Source organism: Amblyomma mixtum, chromosome 5 (assembly GCF_055824585.1).
Source record: "Amblyomma mixtum isolate Tamu chromosome 5, ASM5582458v1, whole genome shotgun sequence".
Classification (NCBI taxonomy): domain Eukaryota; kingdom Metazoa; phylum Arthropoda; class Arachnida; order Ixodida; family Ixodidae; genus Amblyomma; species Amblyomma mixtum.
The window spans coordinates 93,752,028-93,769,553 of NC_143016.1; the positions used below are offsets into that span (position 1 = coordinate 93,752,028).

At 44.4% G+C, this 17,526-nt stretch overlaps 1 protein-coding gene across 1 annotated transcript; it reads right to left on the reverse strand.

Annotated features, from left to right (window-relative positions):
• Nucleotides 1–271: 271 nt before the first annotated feature.
• Nucleotides 272–14,661, reverse strand: LOC149343085 (arylsulfatase B-like). Its single transcript, XM_089546889.1, has 10 exons — nucleotides 14,563–14,661; nucleotides 13,725–13,884; nucleotides 10,376–10,485; nucleotides 9,663–9,773; nucleotides 7,524–7,649; nucleotides 6,587–6,713; nucleotides 5,266–5,562; nucleotides 4,332–4,522; nucleotides 2,100–2,366; nucleotides 272–433 (listed from the first exon to the last, which is right to left on the reverse strand). The coding sequence occupies exons 1-10, from the start codon at nucleotides 14,659–14,661 to the stop codon at nucleotides 272–274; spliced, it is 1,650 nt and encodes a 549-aa protein (XP_089403015.1).
• Nucleotides 14,662–17,526: the final 2,865 nt, after the last annotated feature.

Sequence of the window (17,526 nt, forward strand, 5' to 3'; positions counted from 1 at the left end):
GCTGAAAAATAAATATTATTTGCAATGTAGAATGATGTGATAGGACGGTAGAAAGATGATGATTTAATCGTAAGCACTTATATCGTTCCCGAGTTTCGCACCATCGTCGGCATCAGCTACAGCGTCCGCAGCGCACTTTGCAAAGAAGACAATGAAACTGTCCGCACTCGCACCATACTTAAAGCTGAAACATTCGCACTGCACTTTAGTAACAGTCCTTTGAGTTCTTTTTTATTTAAAGTTTCTAAGTGCGTGTTTCGTTTCCCAGTTGTTAGAGACGACGTCTTGGCAACTTTCGTGCTTCTTCCGACGCCCATGGCGCCCAGATTCCGTTATTGTTTTCGGGGAATCCGCTTGGGTCAGGTGCATTGCTGACAGCTGGCACAGTGGTCTCGTTGTAACGACTCAGCTTCTTCAGCATCGAAGACAGGACCTGCAGGTAACGAATGGAAAAGGAAACTAAGAAATTCTCTCACGTATTCGTAACTGTAACACTGTTTATTCATCAATCTATGTCACGCTCCTTCCCTGATTAATCAATAGGATTCTTTAACTTGTGCTGATTCACCTGATTACTGCACGAGAAGTCTTCACAAAGTTCATTTTTCCTACGTTACTTCAACAGCTGCTTTGCATCACCTGCGTTTATTTAAAACTGCCTCGTGCCCTTGACTTTCCCAACACACAGTATCTCATCGCTCTTTATTTACTTAATAACCGGTATAATATAAGCATAATAGAACCGGTCCAGTGCTATTTTTTTTCCTTTTCCGTCTTTTGATGTTTTCTATAGCCGCGTTAGTTCTTGCTCATTCACTCAGTTATAGCGATAACGGGAGTGTAGTATCCCTTCAAGAATGCACAAAGTGCGGCGTGTGCAAAAATGATTTGCGATTCCTATATTATACCTGCCTCGATGTCCTGCGATCTGAATGGGAACCGAAAGAAGGTAACATCAATTACCTTGCTCTATATCTGCAACATGCTGTTATGCAGGTTATTAAGCGTAAATATCTCCACTCAGTCTTTTATTCATTATTTAATACTGCCAGCAACCTAGTCGCAGCGAAGGGAAGAGTCGTGCATAATGCAGTGACTGACCTTCATCTGGAAACAAAAAGATGTATAGAAAACAAACTAAAAATAACAAGTTTGAAACAAAAAGTAATTCCACTAAAATAATGCTACCAAGAGCCTCAGTATATAGAGCTTCTTAATGACCCATTTTCATTTTGTTGAAGGCACGAAACAAGTATCCAATAAAAGAAAAACAACAACGCCTAGTACAGTAGGGCGATGGCAAGCCGTTCATGAAAACGAACATGTGCTGGGCTTTCTCGATATTCACTTAAAACCAGTGGTACAAAGCTTATCGTGCAGTAGGTGGCTATATTTTATTCCTAGGTCCACAACTTGATCGACCAACTGCAGTGGTACAATGCATGGGTCGTCCTGAGCGCAGTCGAAAAGTTCATCTATAGACTAAACTGATGAACGTAACCGTGTTTTTGTACACTTTGATTATCATTTCATTGCGGCTTGAAGCACAAGAAAACGGGCAAACTTCGCAAACGCCTCGTCCATGAAAAGTGCATTATGATCAGGTGTTCGGGCTAAAAAGTTGCTGTACTGTCGTTCTCAAGCTGTAGTCATTACAACTCGGTAGCTGAAATTCTTCACCGCCGACAATGCACTATGTGGGCCAGTTGCGCAATTCTAATGTTCAAGTTCATTCCGGTACATCGAGTGACTCAACATTAACAACATATTGGTTCTGCATGATTCTTTTTCCCAAAGATGATGTTGTTTGATTCAACACCGCTCTGGACCGCCGAATTTCATAAGTAATAAACTACCTTTCCAGCTCTTCTTTCGCAAAGTGCATAGTATTTTCAAGCACTTTCTCAACTTCTCTACCTTTGTCAGCGTGACGCGTACTTTCTATGATCGTTTCTCGAACACGCCAGTCATAGCACCGTGTATGTTTTACATCGGACTCCCGATTGTACCTCAAAGGTCAACGATTTTTATCACAGGTGACAGTACCACAGTCCTGGTTTCGCGACGTATGCAGAGCGCGGAACACGCTGTATTCTCACCGAGAAACTTTCATTGGCCAGGTTATGCAGCTCGCACGGGTCTTCCGCCAAGTTGAAAAGATAGTACGGCTGGCCGGTTACAAAGTTCGACGTTGCGGTAGCGCCATCACCGCGTCCACAGTTCACGGTCGCTTTGCGCCTCCAGTTCCCTTCGCTGCCATGCTCGAAGAGGCGCCGGTCACCGTAGAAACGTCGCAGCACGGCCGCCGTCCTGCTTCGGCTTTGCAGCTCATCCAGATCGTCGCGGGGGCGGTTTCTCCCGGCCACCTACGGGAAATTATTCGGGAGGAGTTACGGCGTCCCCTAAGTGTCTCAAACCTAGTCTAAAGTATAAGGAAACAAGGTGTTGGAATAAAAGCGAAATATCTTTGCGTTCTGAAATTTGTCCTTTAATTAAAGCTAGACGTCGCGTTTGCACTCTATATCGATTCCGCGCCGTTAGGTAATTTCTGTATGAAGCTTCAATGCGAAGCTTCATACAGAAATTAATGCGAAGCTTCCTGTCAACTTTTTTGCAGTAGCCAGTGATTTCAAAGTGAAGATGTTTGACCATACTGTGCGAGGGAAAACCCCGTGCAAATGTACCCCCGCGATTCGATGTTCATAGGTATTCGTCTTTTTTTTCGGATGCTTCTGATTCGGGTGGCAGCTTATATGCAGTTTTACATTGCAGTTTTGCAAAGTTAAAACTATCTCTGAACTGATTATGGCGCGTAAAATAAAAGTATCGTGCGTGATTTAGCACGGGAACAATGAAAAGCGAATGGTATTCAACACAAGGCGAAGTACTTAAGCACTAAAGCCAGAACAAAAACCTTGTCTTAAATCAGCCGCTCTAACCACTTCATGTCACGTCAATCGACAATGCGTAATAGTTGCCAGCCATGGCTCAATAAGAGCAAAATAACGCGGTCATGAATATTCCTTCCTTAGCGGCCGTGGCCGAGCGTTCACCACGCTTCTCAGGGTCACTAAGCCTGTGCACGCTTGAAAAGCAGTTGGTTGCAGACCGCCCACATTCGTTCTATGAAGTATTGTTCGGTCGGACACTACTACACTACTCATGGGATTACTATACTTTATTGTAGCTTGCGACAACACTTTTGTCATGGAAAGTGAAGTAGGTCCCTAAAACATCCTTCGGTGCTTTTCGCAAGGAAAGTCAGTTGATAAATCAGTATTAACTCAGTTTATTTCTTCTGTGATTTTGTGCTCACTAAGTGCAATATAAATTTATGTTCCAGCAACCAAGCGACCAGTATAGTTTCGGCAATCTTTCGCTAAAGGCTGACTGATAAAAACTGTCGTTATGCCGTCACTTATAGCAAAGTTCCGCATGAAATGAGTAGAAGTAGCAGCGTAGAACCCCGGCCGCCTAGGGAACGTTCTAGGGCCGGTGGCCGGTGCCGCTAGACGAGCACTTTGGACCAATATCAGACAGGTTATGTACATACGTACACGCTTAGAGTCGTGCTCCACTGCTTTTCCTGTTAGGTGTTAGTCACGCTGTCGTGCCATCGTATAAAGCGGCCGTTCACTTCTGTACTATAGCGTAAGCACGTGCCGCGGTGCACTTTTTAAAGGCATCCCTTAGCTCTCGAATCATCAAACCCCATCAACACGTCCTGCACTGCTATGGCTGAGCACTTGGGCATGCAGTATGATTGTCGGTCAGATTGAACGCCATTCAGTCGGGAAACCTCATGTGTAACAAGTACGGTTCATGTTTAGAAATACTACAAGCATCGGCAATGGCCGAGGGGTCTCAGGTATAAATCGAGCCAGCTACTTGTATCGTGCCGGGGTGAGTTGAAGTCCAGCTTGGGACGCTTCTGTATCGCGTCAGTTTAATTTGGCGTCAACTTCATCGTGATTTCGGAGGTATGCGTAGCCACCTGGCGAGTGTGAGTTTGCTGCATTTATTTCCAATATAAAAGCTTTCCCGTGATGCATTAGCGGTTTGGGCTAAGTCTTCTGTCGACCGGAACCTACAGTCTGTCTGAAAACGTTGGGCGACTCTGTCCGTCGTAGTTACCGATCGATTGAGTTGCGTAAATAATGTGTTTGCACGTACCCTAGCTCAAGTTTTATACCTACTATTAGAGACTTTCAACGAGTTATTTTCTTGTTGGTACTCCAAAGAGTGCGCCAAAATCCTGCCTGTAGGAATTTGGCTGCCCTGATTAGGTTATAGCAGCTCAGAAACTACTAGGGACAGAAGACGTTGGAAACCTGACTGCGGCTGTCAGATGGATCTCCGAAGCTTCCTATCACCAACTTGTAGTCGCCATGACGAAGGGCAGCGTATCCGGACTCGAGGTAGATGTCGTGGAGCAGCTCGTTGCGAGAAGATGCCGCGCCCTCAGACAGTGCGTGCCACATGTCAACGCCATCCAGTGGTCCAAGTGCTTGCACGTCCCCTCCTGCAGTAAAAGACCAGGGAAAGCGGATGCTGTTTCTCTTAATAAAGCAGTCTTAGCTTTATTTCTCTGTTAAGTCTGGGAAAATGCCAAGGAAAGCGGATGCACTTTCTCTCAATAATGTAGTCTGAACTTTATTTCTTTATGAAATCTGGGGAAATGCCAAGGAGTTGCAGTTGTATGACGTCCTTCTTACAAATGTTTCTAAATAGGACAAGACTTTAAATATTTGTAATGCAAATTTGTTACAGCAGTTTTGCAGCATTCTTTTTTTTGTACAGAAAAAACCAGGCGAACTGCTCACAGGACTAGGGTGCTCTTTTCTAATACCTGTGGCGAGACGCTCACATGAACGATACATAGAAATTCGGCATAATGACTGGGCCAGCTTGTGCACGATAGCGGATTGTAACGTCAGCTGCGCCATTCTGATGAACCTCCCCAAGCTGTTTAAAACCGTAGTTACTTAAAGCCGCCTTTTCTGGCTGCTTGGCTGTTAGTCGCCACCACCACTGGCCACCATCAGAGCGGCAGCGGACATGTCGGAAGATTTATTATAGGGATAACAGTATCTTGTGGTCACACAGCACCGTATTAAGGGAAACTTGTCCCAGAATGGATCTGCGTCGGGACTGTGGTTTAGAACGGGTTGAGGATATGGCCTAACAAGTACTTTACCCAGCCAGTGCAGGGAGCTCTACATTAAGTACCATAGGGACAATGGTGCATCTGTTTTCGCATCTTACCGGCGACAGAGTACAGGGTGGGCAGCCAATCGGAGATGTGCATGAGTTGGGACGAAACCCTGGGACTGTGTTTTAGCAGCGGGCTCCACACGAAGGCAGCGCAGCGGATCCCGCCTTCCCAGAGAGTCATCTTGGACCCACGCAAGGGCCAGTTGAATCCAAAGTTCGGCTCTCCGGAGCCGTATGGATGCCCGCCGTTGTCCGAGCTGAACACCAGCACTGTGTCCTCGAGCATGCCAGCGTCATGGAGGGCTTCAAACAACGCCCCAACGGACTGGTCCAGGGCATCTACCATACCTACGTAGCGAGACGGGAGAGTGCGTGATGTTGAGCGCTGTTCATCCACAAAAGGTAATCGACCAGGAATGTTTGGCAAAATATAAGATATTTCGACTTTGCCGCAACAAATATATAATCAGAGGTTTTTGTGTCAGTGCATGAATAAGTTCTTTACCGAATAAAGATGGCACAAAGTCAGTCGCATCATAATTAATATATAAAGCAAATCAGGGAAACTTGCGGCGTTTTGTTGAAGGCTTTCGCTATGAATTCAGGTTAGCCAATTTTTGGCACACGGCGGACAATCTCTTTAGCTTGAATTTCGCCTGAATTTTGAAGCTGTTTTGAATCCAAATAACCGATAAGTAACTTATGCGTAACCTGCAATATTAACCGAGAATACCAGCAAAATATCATAAGTGGCTGGGTAGGAAGCTGATTATTCGATGCACACAAAGGTTCGCGTACTCCAAAAGTAAAAAAAAAAATATTTCCTGCTGCTCTCAAAGCACAGTATCAGTTTTACCGTGGGAACTCCGGTCAAACTCCGCTCATTAGAGAGGGAATTCCAGGTCTTAGATATCACGTGACGGCTGTTTTTACCGCTTGACTTTTAATTAGATTTGTTTGTTTTTTTTTTTCAATTTTTTGTAGTTATATCTTCTTTCTTTTGTTTGTATTATTGCTTATTGTGTCTTATGCACATATTTCTGCTAAGGATGCCAATACACGCATCCGTCTATACAGCGTGATATGTAAATCTCCTTTTGCGGATAAATTTTTTTTCATTTCACAGCTAGCGAACGCCCTGTGGATCCATCCTTGTAGAGCGATGTATCGAATAATGAGCCATTCTAGCGCAGCAGTCGTGCAATTTTATGAGAAAATATCCAGAGATATAGGAACCGCAGTTGGCTGAGGGAGGCACTGCGAATCTTATCTAAAAAATATTGGATTGATTTGAATATACGGATACACACTGTATTAATCAACCAGCTGAATTAGAGAAAATTAATTTTATTTTTGCATTGTACGCACTCACCTGCGTAGATCGTTCTCTTGGGATCTCCTATGTACGGGAACTTGGCAACGTTTTCTTCAGGAGCCTGGAGTAGGTGCGGCTCATAGGCGCTATGTGTAGCTTGGTGGGCCATTAGCAAGAAGAGGGGCTGCAAAAAAAGAAAACGGTGGTTACAAGGTGGTTTACACACGTTCACTGTGAAAAACTCTTCTGCTACGCTTCAGTCAGCGGCGTTATGGATTGATGATACAGTATATTTAAAACTCCACCACATAAAATTTTCTTTCAGGGGTGAATTAGCCGCAGTGACAGCTTTATTCCGTGCGCCGTCGCTTAACCTGAAGAGTGCACTGAAAACTCATAGATCATGCCAGTTCAGGAACTCCCATAGGGTCTACCGTATTAAAATCTGTCACTTTATTGGGGAAAGGTGCTAGAATTAGAAGGCTGTCATTCCACCTGTGGTTTAGAGGAGTACTTAAAGATCCGGTTTCGTGCCGACTCATCGACGGCGCAACCCTTTGTTAATTTCCGCGACATGGCCACGGGAAACAGCCAGCCAGAAAAGGCTGTTTCCCCACTCTCGCAGCTGGAATGATCAAAGAGGTCTGGTTATACCTACGTGGGCAGGATTAACTTGCTCCAGCAGGTAAATGCACGTGTTTGCTGATACGGCATACTACAATTGTGACGGTGACGGTGATCCCGTTGGTCTTCGTAAAATGTTCGTCAGAAAGCTTCAATGCATTTTTTTCCAGCCTGCAGGTTGCGAAAAGTTAAAGCCTTCGAGGATATCTCCATGCTTGCTCTGATACTGACGTCTTTATTTTTTCCAGAAAAATATGTCTGTTTTTGTTGTTTAGCTGCATTTATACTTAGTCGCAATGTTTCGCTTCGATATTTGTTTTTCCAGGAACGCTACATATACAAACTTCAATACAAAAGCAGGATCTCTCACCTTTGATGCATTTCTGTGCTTTATGATAGACACTGCCTTCTCAGTGAACCGCGTTGTGGCATACGTGCCGTCTTCCAACCTGAGAGGCTGAGTATTGTTCCAAAAGTCGAGTCCGCTATGCCCCTCCTGAGAGCAGAAAGGAATCCTTATGTATGAACAAGCCATTCATGAAATCGATGCTAGTAGTCAAGTAGTTATTTGGAAATAATTTATTCAAACGCATCACTTGACCAAATGGAGCAAAAATGCTAGGAGACAGCGATAACGTGGACAAAAGCACAGGTGAATGCGAAAAATATCGTCTAGCCGCTGATCGTTTCATTTACGCTTCTGCAGAGCAGATCATTAGCGAAGTCGTCAACATATAAGCATCGCCTAAGTTATTCCTTATAAGCATTGACACGGTAATCGCAGCTAATAAGTAAAAGCATAAAATTTCACAGTACATTCCTATGTGCCAGCGTGTGCTATTTGCCTTTCGCCTTTGCACAGAAGCATGCTTAAACGCATCCTCAAAACGGAAGTCGGAAAAAATGTCCCCAGAAAAAACGTCCCTGGAACATATATCCCCGGAAAAAACGTCCCGTTTTGCGAAGTAGGAAAAAATGTCCCCAAACGGGTGACATCAAATGTATCGTAAGACGCCGTAATTCGAGCATCCGGCCGCCTCGCATGTGTACATGCAAGCAACTCGCAGGCATGTACGGCTCGCATGAGGCGGATACAAGTTGTTTGCCGGTGGAACGAGTCGCTGACACGTAAACGCAACGGCAGGGTCAGAGCAGCGCAAGTGTGGCAGTGGTTTATCGCTCAACGCTTGGAAGGTTTGCAACAAAACACATGATAAGAAGGACATCTCGATGCACAAAATAAATACAAGCAGATATCGTGGACTGCAGAAAGCAAGTTTAAAAAATATATATCGATCATCAAATCATAACCAAGGCACTTGACATCATGACCGAACGTTTTTTGCTGGGCATCGTGTTTGTAGTCACAAGGACAGATTTTTATTCCGTGACTCGGTTTTCTATCACCCAGATTCAAATTTCCTTTTACTCGTGTCATATTTTAATAATTTTAGCTTACATTATCTTTTATGGTTTTAGTCTTTATGCTTTAATGTATTGGTTTTCAGTCAGCAACTCATTTCCTTTTACTGTCGTCGCATTTCACTAATTTTATGTTACATAATCTTTTGTAGATTTAGCTTCCATGTATTTTTGTCTCTGGTATACTTCTTTGCTTCCAGCAACATTTCTTCACCGTGGTATCAAGGCTTGGACTGCGTTTCGCATTGGCAAGCTGCAACATTCGAAGCTACAACGATTACAGATGTCGGCACAGAAGCGACAAAACAACGAACAGATGCGGGGCGTCCATGAAGAACAATGATGGCGGCGAAAGGGAAGTGGTCCAGAGCAAGTGCGTCTCTGGATGATTCGGCACTCCTGCGAAGTCACCTGCAGAAGTACTTTTCCTTTGGGTGACCTGGACTGCATGACCATGAGGCGGTCCGGTACTACAAAATACTTCATGCTTACGTTTACTCTCAAATCCAAAGAAGAGTCTAATAAAGAGGGCAATTTTCTGTCATGTGGGTTCCGGAAGAAATTTTTTTCTTCACTTGGGGTCATTCTTTCCTAGACGGTGCTTCCTCAGGGGACCTTTTCTCCAGGGACCTTTTTTTCTGACATGTATGTACCGGCGACGTTTTTCACGGCACGGTTCTTCCTGCACCCCCTCAAAACTACACTCAAGGTATGTGCTGGCTTGGACTCTTTGACTACTTATATGATCTCATGTATCTTACGCGGTGATGTCTCGGACGTGCTAGGGAAACGTCGAAGAGACTTTTCTTTGGTTTTTGTACTGCTCTCTTTATTGTCTAAGGAAAAAAGATCGGAAGAGGCCCGGCTTGTTTTATTCTTGTTGCTGTTTTTTTCTTCTATGAGGATGATCACCACGTAATTATTTAACTCAATTCAGACGTGGCCAGGCTTCGTCAAGCCTCAATTAGGCGGCTTTTACCATCTCCCCTTTTCTCGTGCAGTTAAAAAATAATGATACATTTCGCTTGAAGAGGTTTAAAGAGAATGTACGCATTTAATAGTGTCGAATTGCGGTTAAAATACTAACCCATTTAAAGATGTTGTTGTAATAATTGTTGAAGCCATTGTAGTGGCCGAAAAAGCTGTCAAATCCTCGTCTTGTAGGCGTGTATTCTAAGGTCTTGTAACCCAGATGCCACTGTCGAGAGCAAAAGTACAAGAAAAGCTTCGTTAGTTGTGTTCGCATAGAGGACGCTGATCCTCTGGTAACGTTGGTTCGAAAAACACACAAAAAAAAACGCTGAAGATCTAACTTTTCTAAATCTAGTTATACAAAGCGAAAGAGGGCGATATCCGCGGTGTGGTCAGATGTCGCTTGCTGAAGACTTTGCATGGTATTCTTCGTAAGGTTCCGAGATGGCTCAGCTTCGCTCGGGTCCTAGGCGAGCGCGCACTCTCAACACTATTCGCGATAGGTGGCAAGGTTTTGCCGACTCCATGTGCGAATTTAAAACATGACCTCGCCATCCTAATATATGGTGGCGCTCTCTGTATAAAAGAATTCTGACTGAATAATTGGCGATAATTTTGCGCTGTGCTTAATAATGTTATCATATATAAACATTGAAATTCAACATGCACCTCCAGTTTTGCTGCACTAGATTTCTTTACAAGCAGTTTCAGCATGACATGTTCGAAAACTGATTGCACGCATGTGACAGCCGGTGATTGGCACTCATAATCTGAACAGTTTGGGCTAATAACGGCTCTCTAGTCTATAGAAGCGGTACGCGAGTCTACCTTTCCTACGATGTGTGTTTCGTATCCGAGGTTCTTGAAATGTTGGGGCATAATCTTGAAATCGAGGGCTAAGCCGCCATCTGATGCACCAAACAAGGCGTCGTGAAGGCCTGCATACATAACAAAGAACATACATTCAGTTTAAATCAATGTAAACTTCTTTATTATACACTTATTCATTGATTTGTTGACTGGGTTTTTTAGCTACGGCAGAGAAAAGAGCCCTTGGCTCCTGTCAATGTTTCTCTGCGGTTACTCGAAGTGCGCATAGACCCTCGATAAAATGTACACCCTAGGTTCTATGTGAAATTACCAGTATTTTCCGGACCACGTAGTTCTCACGGCTTTTGTGCAGAACAGCAACTTCTTTTCCAGTCTGCTCAGCGCCTTTGCATTAAGCTCAATGAGTGTAAGCGGTGCGGGTGCGTGCCGGCGTTTGATGCCACGTGTGTGCTTGGTAGGGGAGGCACAAGGTTAGGTCGTGAGATTTGTGAGGCCTATCACATTATCAGGGAAGGTGACAAGTGTGTAAGCACGACGTCACTTGCCCTGACCAGGAAAGAACCCATGTATCTTCGAAACAGTTTGCCACTTCTTGATTAGTTTTTTGTAACTCAGTGTGCGCATGTGCCACTGAAGTGTTTTAAGTACATGTTTGGTGTAGTAAACCTTCAGTTGATGTTTAGCGCTCGTCCTGTCTCCTTCTCTGTCTTTGTCCTAGTTTTATGCGCTAGTCTTTTAATTAACTATGTCAAACCAACTAGCCCAGCTTTCCGCCTTGATTTCAATGAGTACCTTCCTGTTCTGCCGCATATGACCATGCCTTTGTCTTGCTGGCAAAAGTTAAAAATCCCACAGGAAGAAATCTGACCGCTTTCCATTCTGGCTACTGCAGTACACCCGCTGCACCTGTCTTCAAGGAAGCACATTGTAAGGACGCAGTGGCTTATGCTGGCCGTTTGCGGCGTGCCTACTGCAGAAAAAGAGAAGGAAAACATTTTCTGAGCACAGTCAAAAGCGCCCGCGCGTACAACCGTGCCCCTCCGTACGCTCCTGCCCTTCACCCCTAGCGACCATGGCGAAGCGGTGTGCATGGACAGATGGTTCGAGACGGTTCAAGCCCTATTGAGAGGACAAGGGGGGAGAGACGCAGCTTAGCGTTCGCAGGGGCGCTTACTCTCTCTCTCTCTTTCTCAGTGTTGCTGCCCTCTTCTAGAAGTTCTGGTCCTGGTTATATATAAGAGCGTGTTCCCTAGAGTTCGGGGGTTCTGATGAGGCTTCGCGCAGTGAGGTAGGCAGGCCCCGGCTTTCGAGAAGTCAAGTGGGAGCACTGAGCTCAAGTGTGACTGCGTCAGCTTCGGCAGCTGAGTAGTAAGTGCTGAGTCAACTTTGGTAGCTGAGTTAAACTGCCCTTAGGTTTACGTATATGTGCTGCGTTAAGTTAGCGGACCCCAAGAGAATGACCAGCCTGGGTTGCGATAGCGCAAGGAACCAGTCGAGGCGCCATTGGAACGCTTCCACTTCGCTGACGTCGTTTTCAGTTCTCACTAGGGGTTTGCTTACGTCACGCGGTATGCGGCGTCCCGCTCGCTTAGTCATGACGAGTCATCATGTGACATGCTTGTCATGATCATGCATCACGGGAGGCTGCTGACGTCGTGATATGTGATGTCATCACGTCTGACGTGAGACGGAGACGCCGCCAAACGTAACGGCAAGCTACTTACTGCTTATGCTCTCGCATAAAAAACCGGTTGTGTCGGCACACACTTGGCACTGTGAAGAGCGGAACACCGAACGATGTTATGCCCATTGTTGTCACCAAAACTGCTTTCAAAGTGACAGTGTTGAACGGTACTTTGACCAGTTTTAAGGTGTGTTCACAACACCGCACCAGAATTATTGGTCAGCGTGGAGTGACGACACGGCTGGAGTAACAGCAACGCACCATGCTGAATGGTTTGACTACAGTGATCTCCCGTGTGACAGCATAGTGACGCTACGCACATATCTATGGTTTATGGTTTATGGGGTTTAACGTCCCAAAGCGACTAAGGCTATGAGAGACGCCGCAGTGGAGGGCTCCGGAAATTTCGACCACCTGGGGTTCTTTTACTTGCACTGACATCGCACAGTACACGGGCCTCTAGAATTTCTCCTCCAAAGAAATTCAACCGCCGCGCCCGGGATCGAACCCGCGTCTTTCGGGTCAGCAGCAGAGCACCATAGCCACTGAGCCACCGCGGGGGCTAAACATATCTAAAAATGAGTAATATCTAACAATGAGTAATTAATAAGTAGTACCCTATTCATCACCGCAAGGATCCATTGGTGTACTTAGTGTTACTCCAGGGTAACCGTCATGAGTTTTATTTATTTACAACCGAACACATGGTGCAGAACCACTAATAGTTTTGCTTATTTGAATTTAACAAGCATTACAGTGACTGGTGGGAACCAGTGGAAGAAAGTGTTTAGATAGCAAGTTCACAGGAGACGTTATCTGAAGTAAAGGAGACGTCATTTGTCATCATCATCAGCCTGACTACTTCCACTGCAAGACGGAGGTCTCTCCCGTTAACCTCCAGTTCCCTCCCGCTAGCCTCCACTTCCGGCGGCGACTGCTGTTACCTCATCCACAAAAACTTCATATCTCATCCAAACAGCTGACTCTCAGCGGGCGCCTGCTACGTTTGCCTTGGACTTAAATCCCTTCCGTCTCTTCAGTAGACATGGATGGAAAACTTTATTACGCAAGCGAGTTTGGACCGTGCAAGGTCTCAGGGCCACCGCACAGCCCTCATATTACGCTCATGTGTCCAGGCCACGTAGGGCCATAGCACTGGCACCCCGGTTCACACAGCGAAGTTGCGTCTCCGGGTCCAGCAGACAGTCAGCTGTAATTTCGCCTCATTACATGCGCTGCCCACTGTATAAAAGACCCCATATAGTTCGTTGTACGAAAAAGAAAATTGTAGAAATACATTCAAATCCTCTATGAGCCGCGCGGAAGTGGCATGATAGTTAGTGGATCCACCCCACACGTGCAAGACCCGGTGTTCGATTTCGCGTGCGGTCGAATACTAAGAGGTTTTTCCATGCATGCGACCATCCGTGTGGCCCGCTTTTTCGCTTCTTTCCAGAGAAATAGGAGGCAAAATATGTCTTTCACCGTGCATAGTACATGCCAAACACGTGGTTCGTATTCAAGATACCCTTGTAGCATTATAATTAATGCATCATCTCCAGAGAAATATTTTCTTCTCCAAAGCAATCGGCACTGTTCTTCACACAAGCTTTGTCTGGAAAAAGTTGAGTTGTTCTGCTCATTTTCAAAGCAGTTGCCTACCATGGTGGATGGGGTAGAGTCCAGTCAATAGCGATGCCCTTGAAGGCGTGCACTCCGGCTGCGCGTAGTAGTTGTTGAGTAACACTCCCGTTCTTGCCAGGGAGTCCAGATTGGGCGTTGGGATCTGCGTCGAACCGTGCAAGCTGGTGTCCGCCCAACCCTGCATACAATCACGTTGTGTTTTTGTTCTCAAACAATACTGGGTAAAAGTTTTGTCAAGCTGGGTTCCTGATGGTGTGCTCAGGTTGATAAAGCAATTTCTTTATAACAAACTTTCTTTAAAAAAAAGCCATTTCATCATAGTGCGCCACAATTTAAAATTTGTGTGTTTTTTTGCTCGTCCAATATTCGGCGACGCCCGCCCTAAATAACAGCACCCGAATTATTGAAGGAAATTTTCTACAGTTACAACATATATGCCTTAATGTTGTAGTCTTAAAACAGCGCAGGTTTATCGCTGAAGCCGATGCAAACTGAAAACAGAAGTACCGGTAGGACTCGTAGTTGTTCGTGCATCCTCGTGAGTGCACCAGCTCGTGGATTCTTTGGGACAAATATACTGGCAATTAGATATCGAGTGAGGAGACATGGCGAAAGGGGTTTGCAAACATGAAGCAGACAGTGGTGGATATGCGTGCTTGAGGCTAATTTATACAAAGAGAAATTACTGTCACTTGCATTTGGTCGCGCAAATAACTTCATAAAATTTATATATTACTCCTTGAGCTTCGAATCTAAACACCACCTGAATATGCACCTACTGCGTATTGGACGCCAACTGCTTCCGACGTTCAATGTTAAGCTGCAATGAGTGCAGAACTTGGTTTATTTCGCTCACCAGGTCATCGGCTAGGATGAACACGATATGTGGTCGAGAGGTCTTTCTAGCAGGTGGAGTAGCTAGCGTGTTCCCTGCGACGAGCATCCAGAGAGCCATTCCGCGGAGCATAAACCATACTCCTGCAAGCGATATGCCAGGATAGTTTGAAAGATATATACAAACTGATAAGTATTCGCTATAACGCTTGCAGGGATGCCGCTTATCTACTCAGACCAGCCGAGGACCGCTTTAACGGTGATGGTATTGACATGCAGCCCACAAATGATTTTTGTTACCATTTTCAGCCAACTTGACGCCTAGTGGTTTCTGAGTGGGAAATGAAAGCGCCCGTCATCATTATCATCATCATCATCATCATCATCATCACCAGCCTGAGCACGCCCACTGCAGGGCAAACGCCTCAAGCGGTCGCCAAGGGATAATATCTGTAGGGTTTGCCGACCGGCTTGCCGGGCTTACCGGTGGCAATGCTAGGAACTTTCTGTGTCGATTCCTGATAGCGCACAAAATATGTTTCACGGCTATATCCGCGAGTAGAATAAAAAAATAAACCCAATAAAAACATTGTGGTAGCAGGACTTTCAAAGATTAAATGATAATAAGTGCCATATTCTTGGCAGAGAGCGTGATGTCAACTCTTTTTTTCAGACAGCCAAGCCGCCATTCTCGCCTAAATCTTGCGAAGGGACCGTACAACAGCAGGTACTCGTTGTATAACGTTTTCCCGATGGGTAATTTGAGAGGAGGTCGTAAAATGGCTGGCCAACCGATATCTTAGATTTGATGACTTTTAGTACGAACACATTGCGAACACCCGTTCTTATGTGCACTTCTGGTGTTGACAACTTAAGTAATGAGCCGCTAGAAGCACATTAGGAGGAGATAACTGCTAAAGAGTATGCCCTTATCTCTATGTTTCTCTATGGCTCAGACTGCTTCTGAAAGTGCGCAAATATGGCGCACAGAAGGTTTTTGGCAAATCTGCACCGCCTAATTTATGAATTATTTAACAATATATCATTACATAAAAATATCGTTCTAAACTCTGAGGTGGGAATTGCAAAATATGTTGAGCGCCAACAAACCGATTCAACCCAGGCACCTCTGACGAGGCGGCCCTAGCGAAACCACCCCCTAGCTCTTTATTTAAGAGGCAACATCTTATAAGAACGAATATTTCGGGCTCTAGTCCAATAAAACTTAAGTACTTTAAAGGAATCTTCCTTGACATATCTTGTATGAATAAAAGGAAATAATTGTCCAAACTCGTACAAACCACACGATCGCAAGAGTTTCGTGCGGCAAATAATAAAGAAACCCATTTTATACATTTTTATACTCTGTGCAAACATTTTACACAAATAAAACTTGACGAGCATTAAAAACATGTACAGAATTATTGGTGTAGTAAGTACATACAACACCTCTAAAGAGGTCTGTTTATGCACGCAGTGGGGTTCTGGTCAAATTGGGCACGAATAAATTATTTTTGCAAGTACACGCCTGAAAATTTTAACAGAACATTTCTAATTACTGCAGAGTACGCCCAGATGTTCTTGCTGATTTAACAGTTTTATCCACTTTTTAAATATGAACAATTGTCGCACTTTAAGGTTTCTGTTGAATTTAGAGTTTTTTTCGAAAGAAAGGATTAAACTATAAGTAAGGTGTGATTACGTTACTATTCAGTTTTTTGTTAAATAATACTATCTTTTTTCTAGCCATTGCGGTGGCTTAGTAGTTATGGAGCTAGGAATATGAGCTGGAGGTCTCGGTTGCCATTCCGGCCACGTTAGTGGTTGAAACGTTAGCATGCCTTAAACAACTTCAGATGGTCGCAATTATTCCGCAACCTTCTAGTGCGGCGTCCTTCGAAGCCCATGCGTCACCTGGGGACGGTTTATCCTAGGATTTACAATTTAGATAACGTTTAGTGATGCATGTTTTATGAATAACGATATGTTGTTTGTCAAAATTCGAGAAACCACCGAACAAGAATAATTTTCAATGACGAATATAAGACAAAAATAACTGAAATTTGTATTCTGTAGAGGTATTATGCGTTTGATGAGTATCCACGAGCAATATAAGCGTGTGAACTTAGTTATTTATGCTAAACTTTGTTGTTTTTTATTGTCGTCGCAGTACGAAACATCCCTTGTTGCTGACAGCTGGGGAGGTTGCGTTTAAAATAAGTGTGCATGAACGGCAATGAGGTACAACGGGTGCATCGCCGTCCCGAGAATTGGGCAACATGGTGGAAGCTTGGCGTCATTTATAAAAGGCATTAAAAACTTCTAGCTTCCTTCAAATTGTTTGCTTTCCTACGTTTAGAGTGGCTGGACTTTACATGTCCGCAGTATATATAGTGAACTGAAGCATCGGCTCTATTTAACGGAGTGTTCCAGTTATTGGGCTAGATGTAATTATTTCCTTATGTCGTGTAATTTCCCACCTGAAAGAGGAGAAACTGACTGCTGTTTATGAGCACTGCACAACCGGCTTCTTCAGAGCTAAACTATTTGCCGACCCTTGCAGAAGGTTTTCTTCAAACGTGCTGCCAATTGCCAATAAAAGTATACATTTTTATTAAGATTATGGATATTCATAAAATATAAAAAACAGGGAGAGAATAGAAAAGTATTAATTTTTTTTATCATCTAAAGTTGTTTGTTTTGCGTTTCCTTGAGCACTTAGGAATAAAATTATTTTGCGTGAAAAATGTGGGAATTAATTGAGATCATTTCGCCGTAAATTGTGCAAAAAAGGTAATGCAGTGTAAACTAGTGAGTGAACGCCTCAAATGTTGGTGAAAAAGTTTGTGTGTGCCATGTTTGCGCAACTTTAAAAAAAAAGCAATGAAGAGGAAAATTGACAAGAACAAATCGGCGCACTCCGCGACATAAAAACACCCTCAAAAATTTTCATACATGCTTACCCGATACACCGTATGTATGCGGG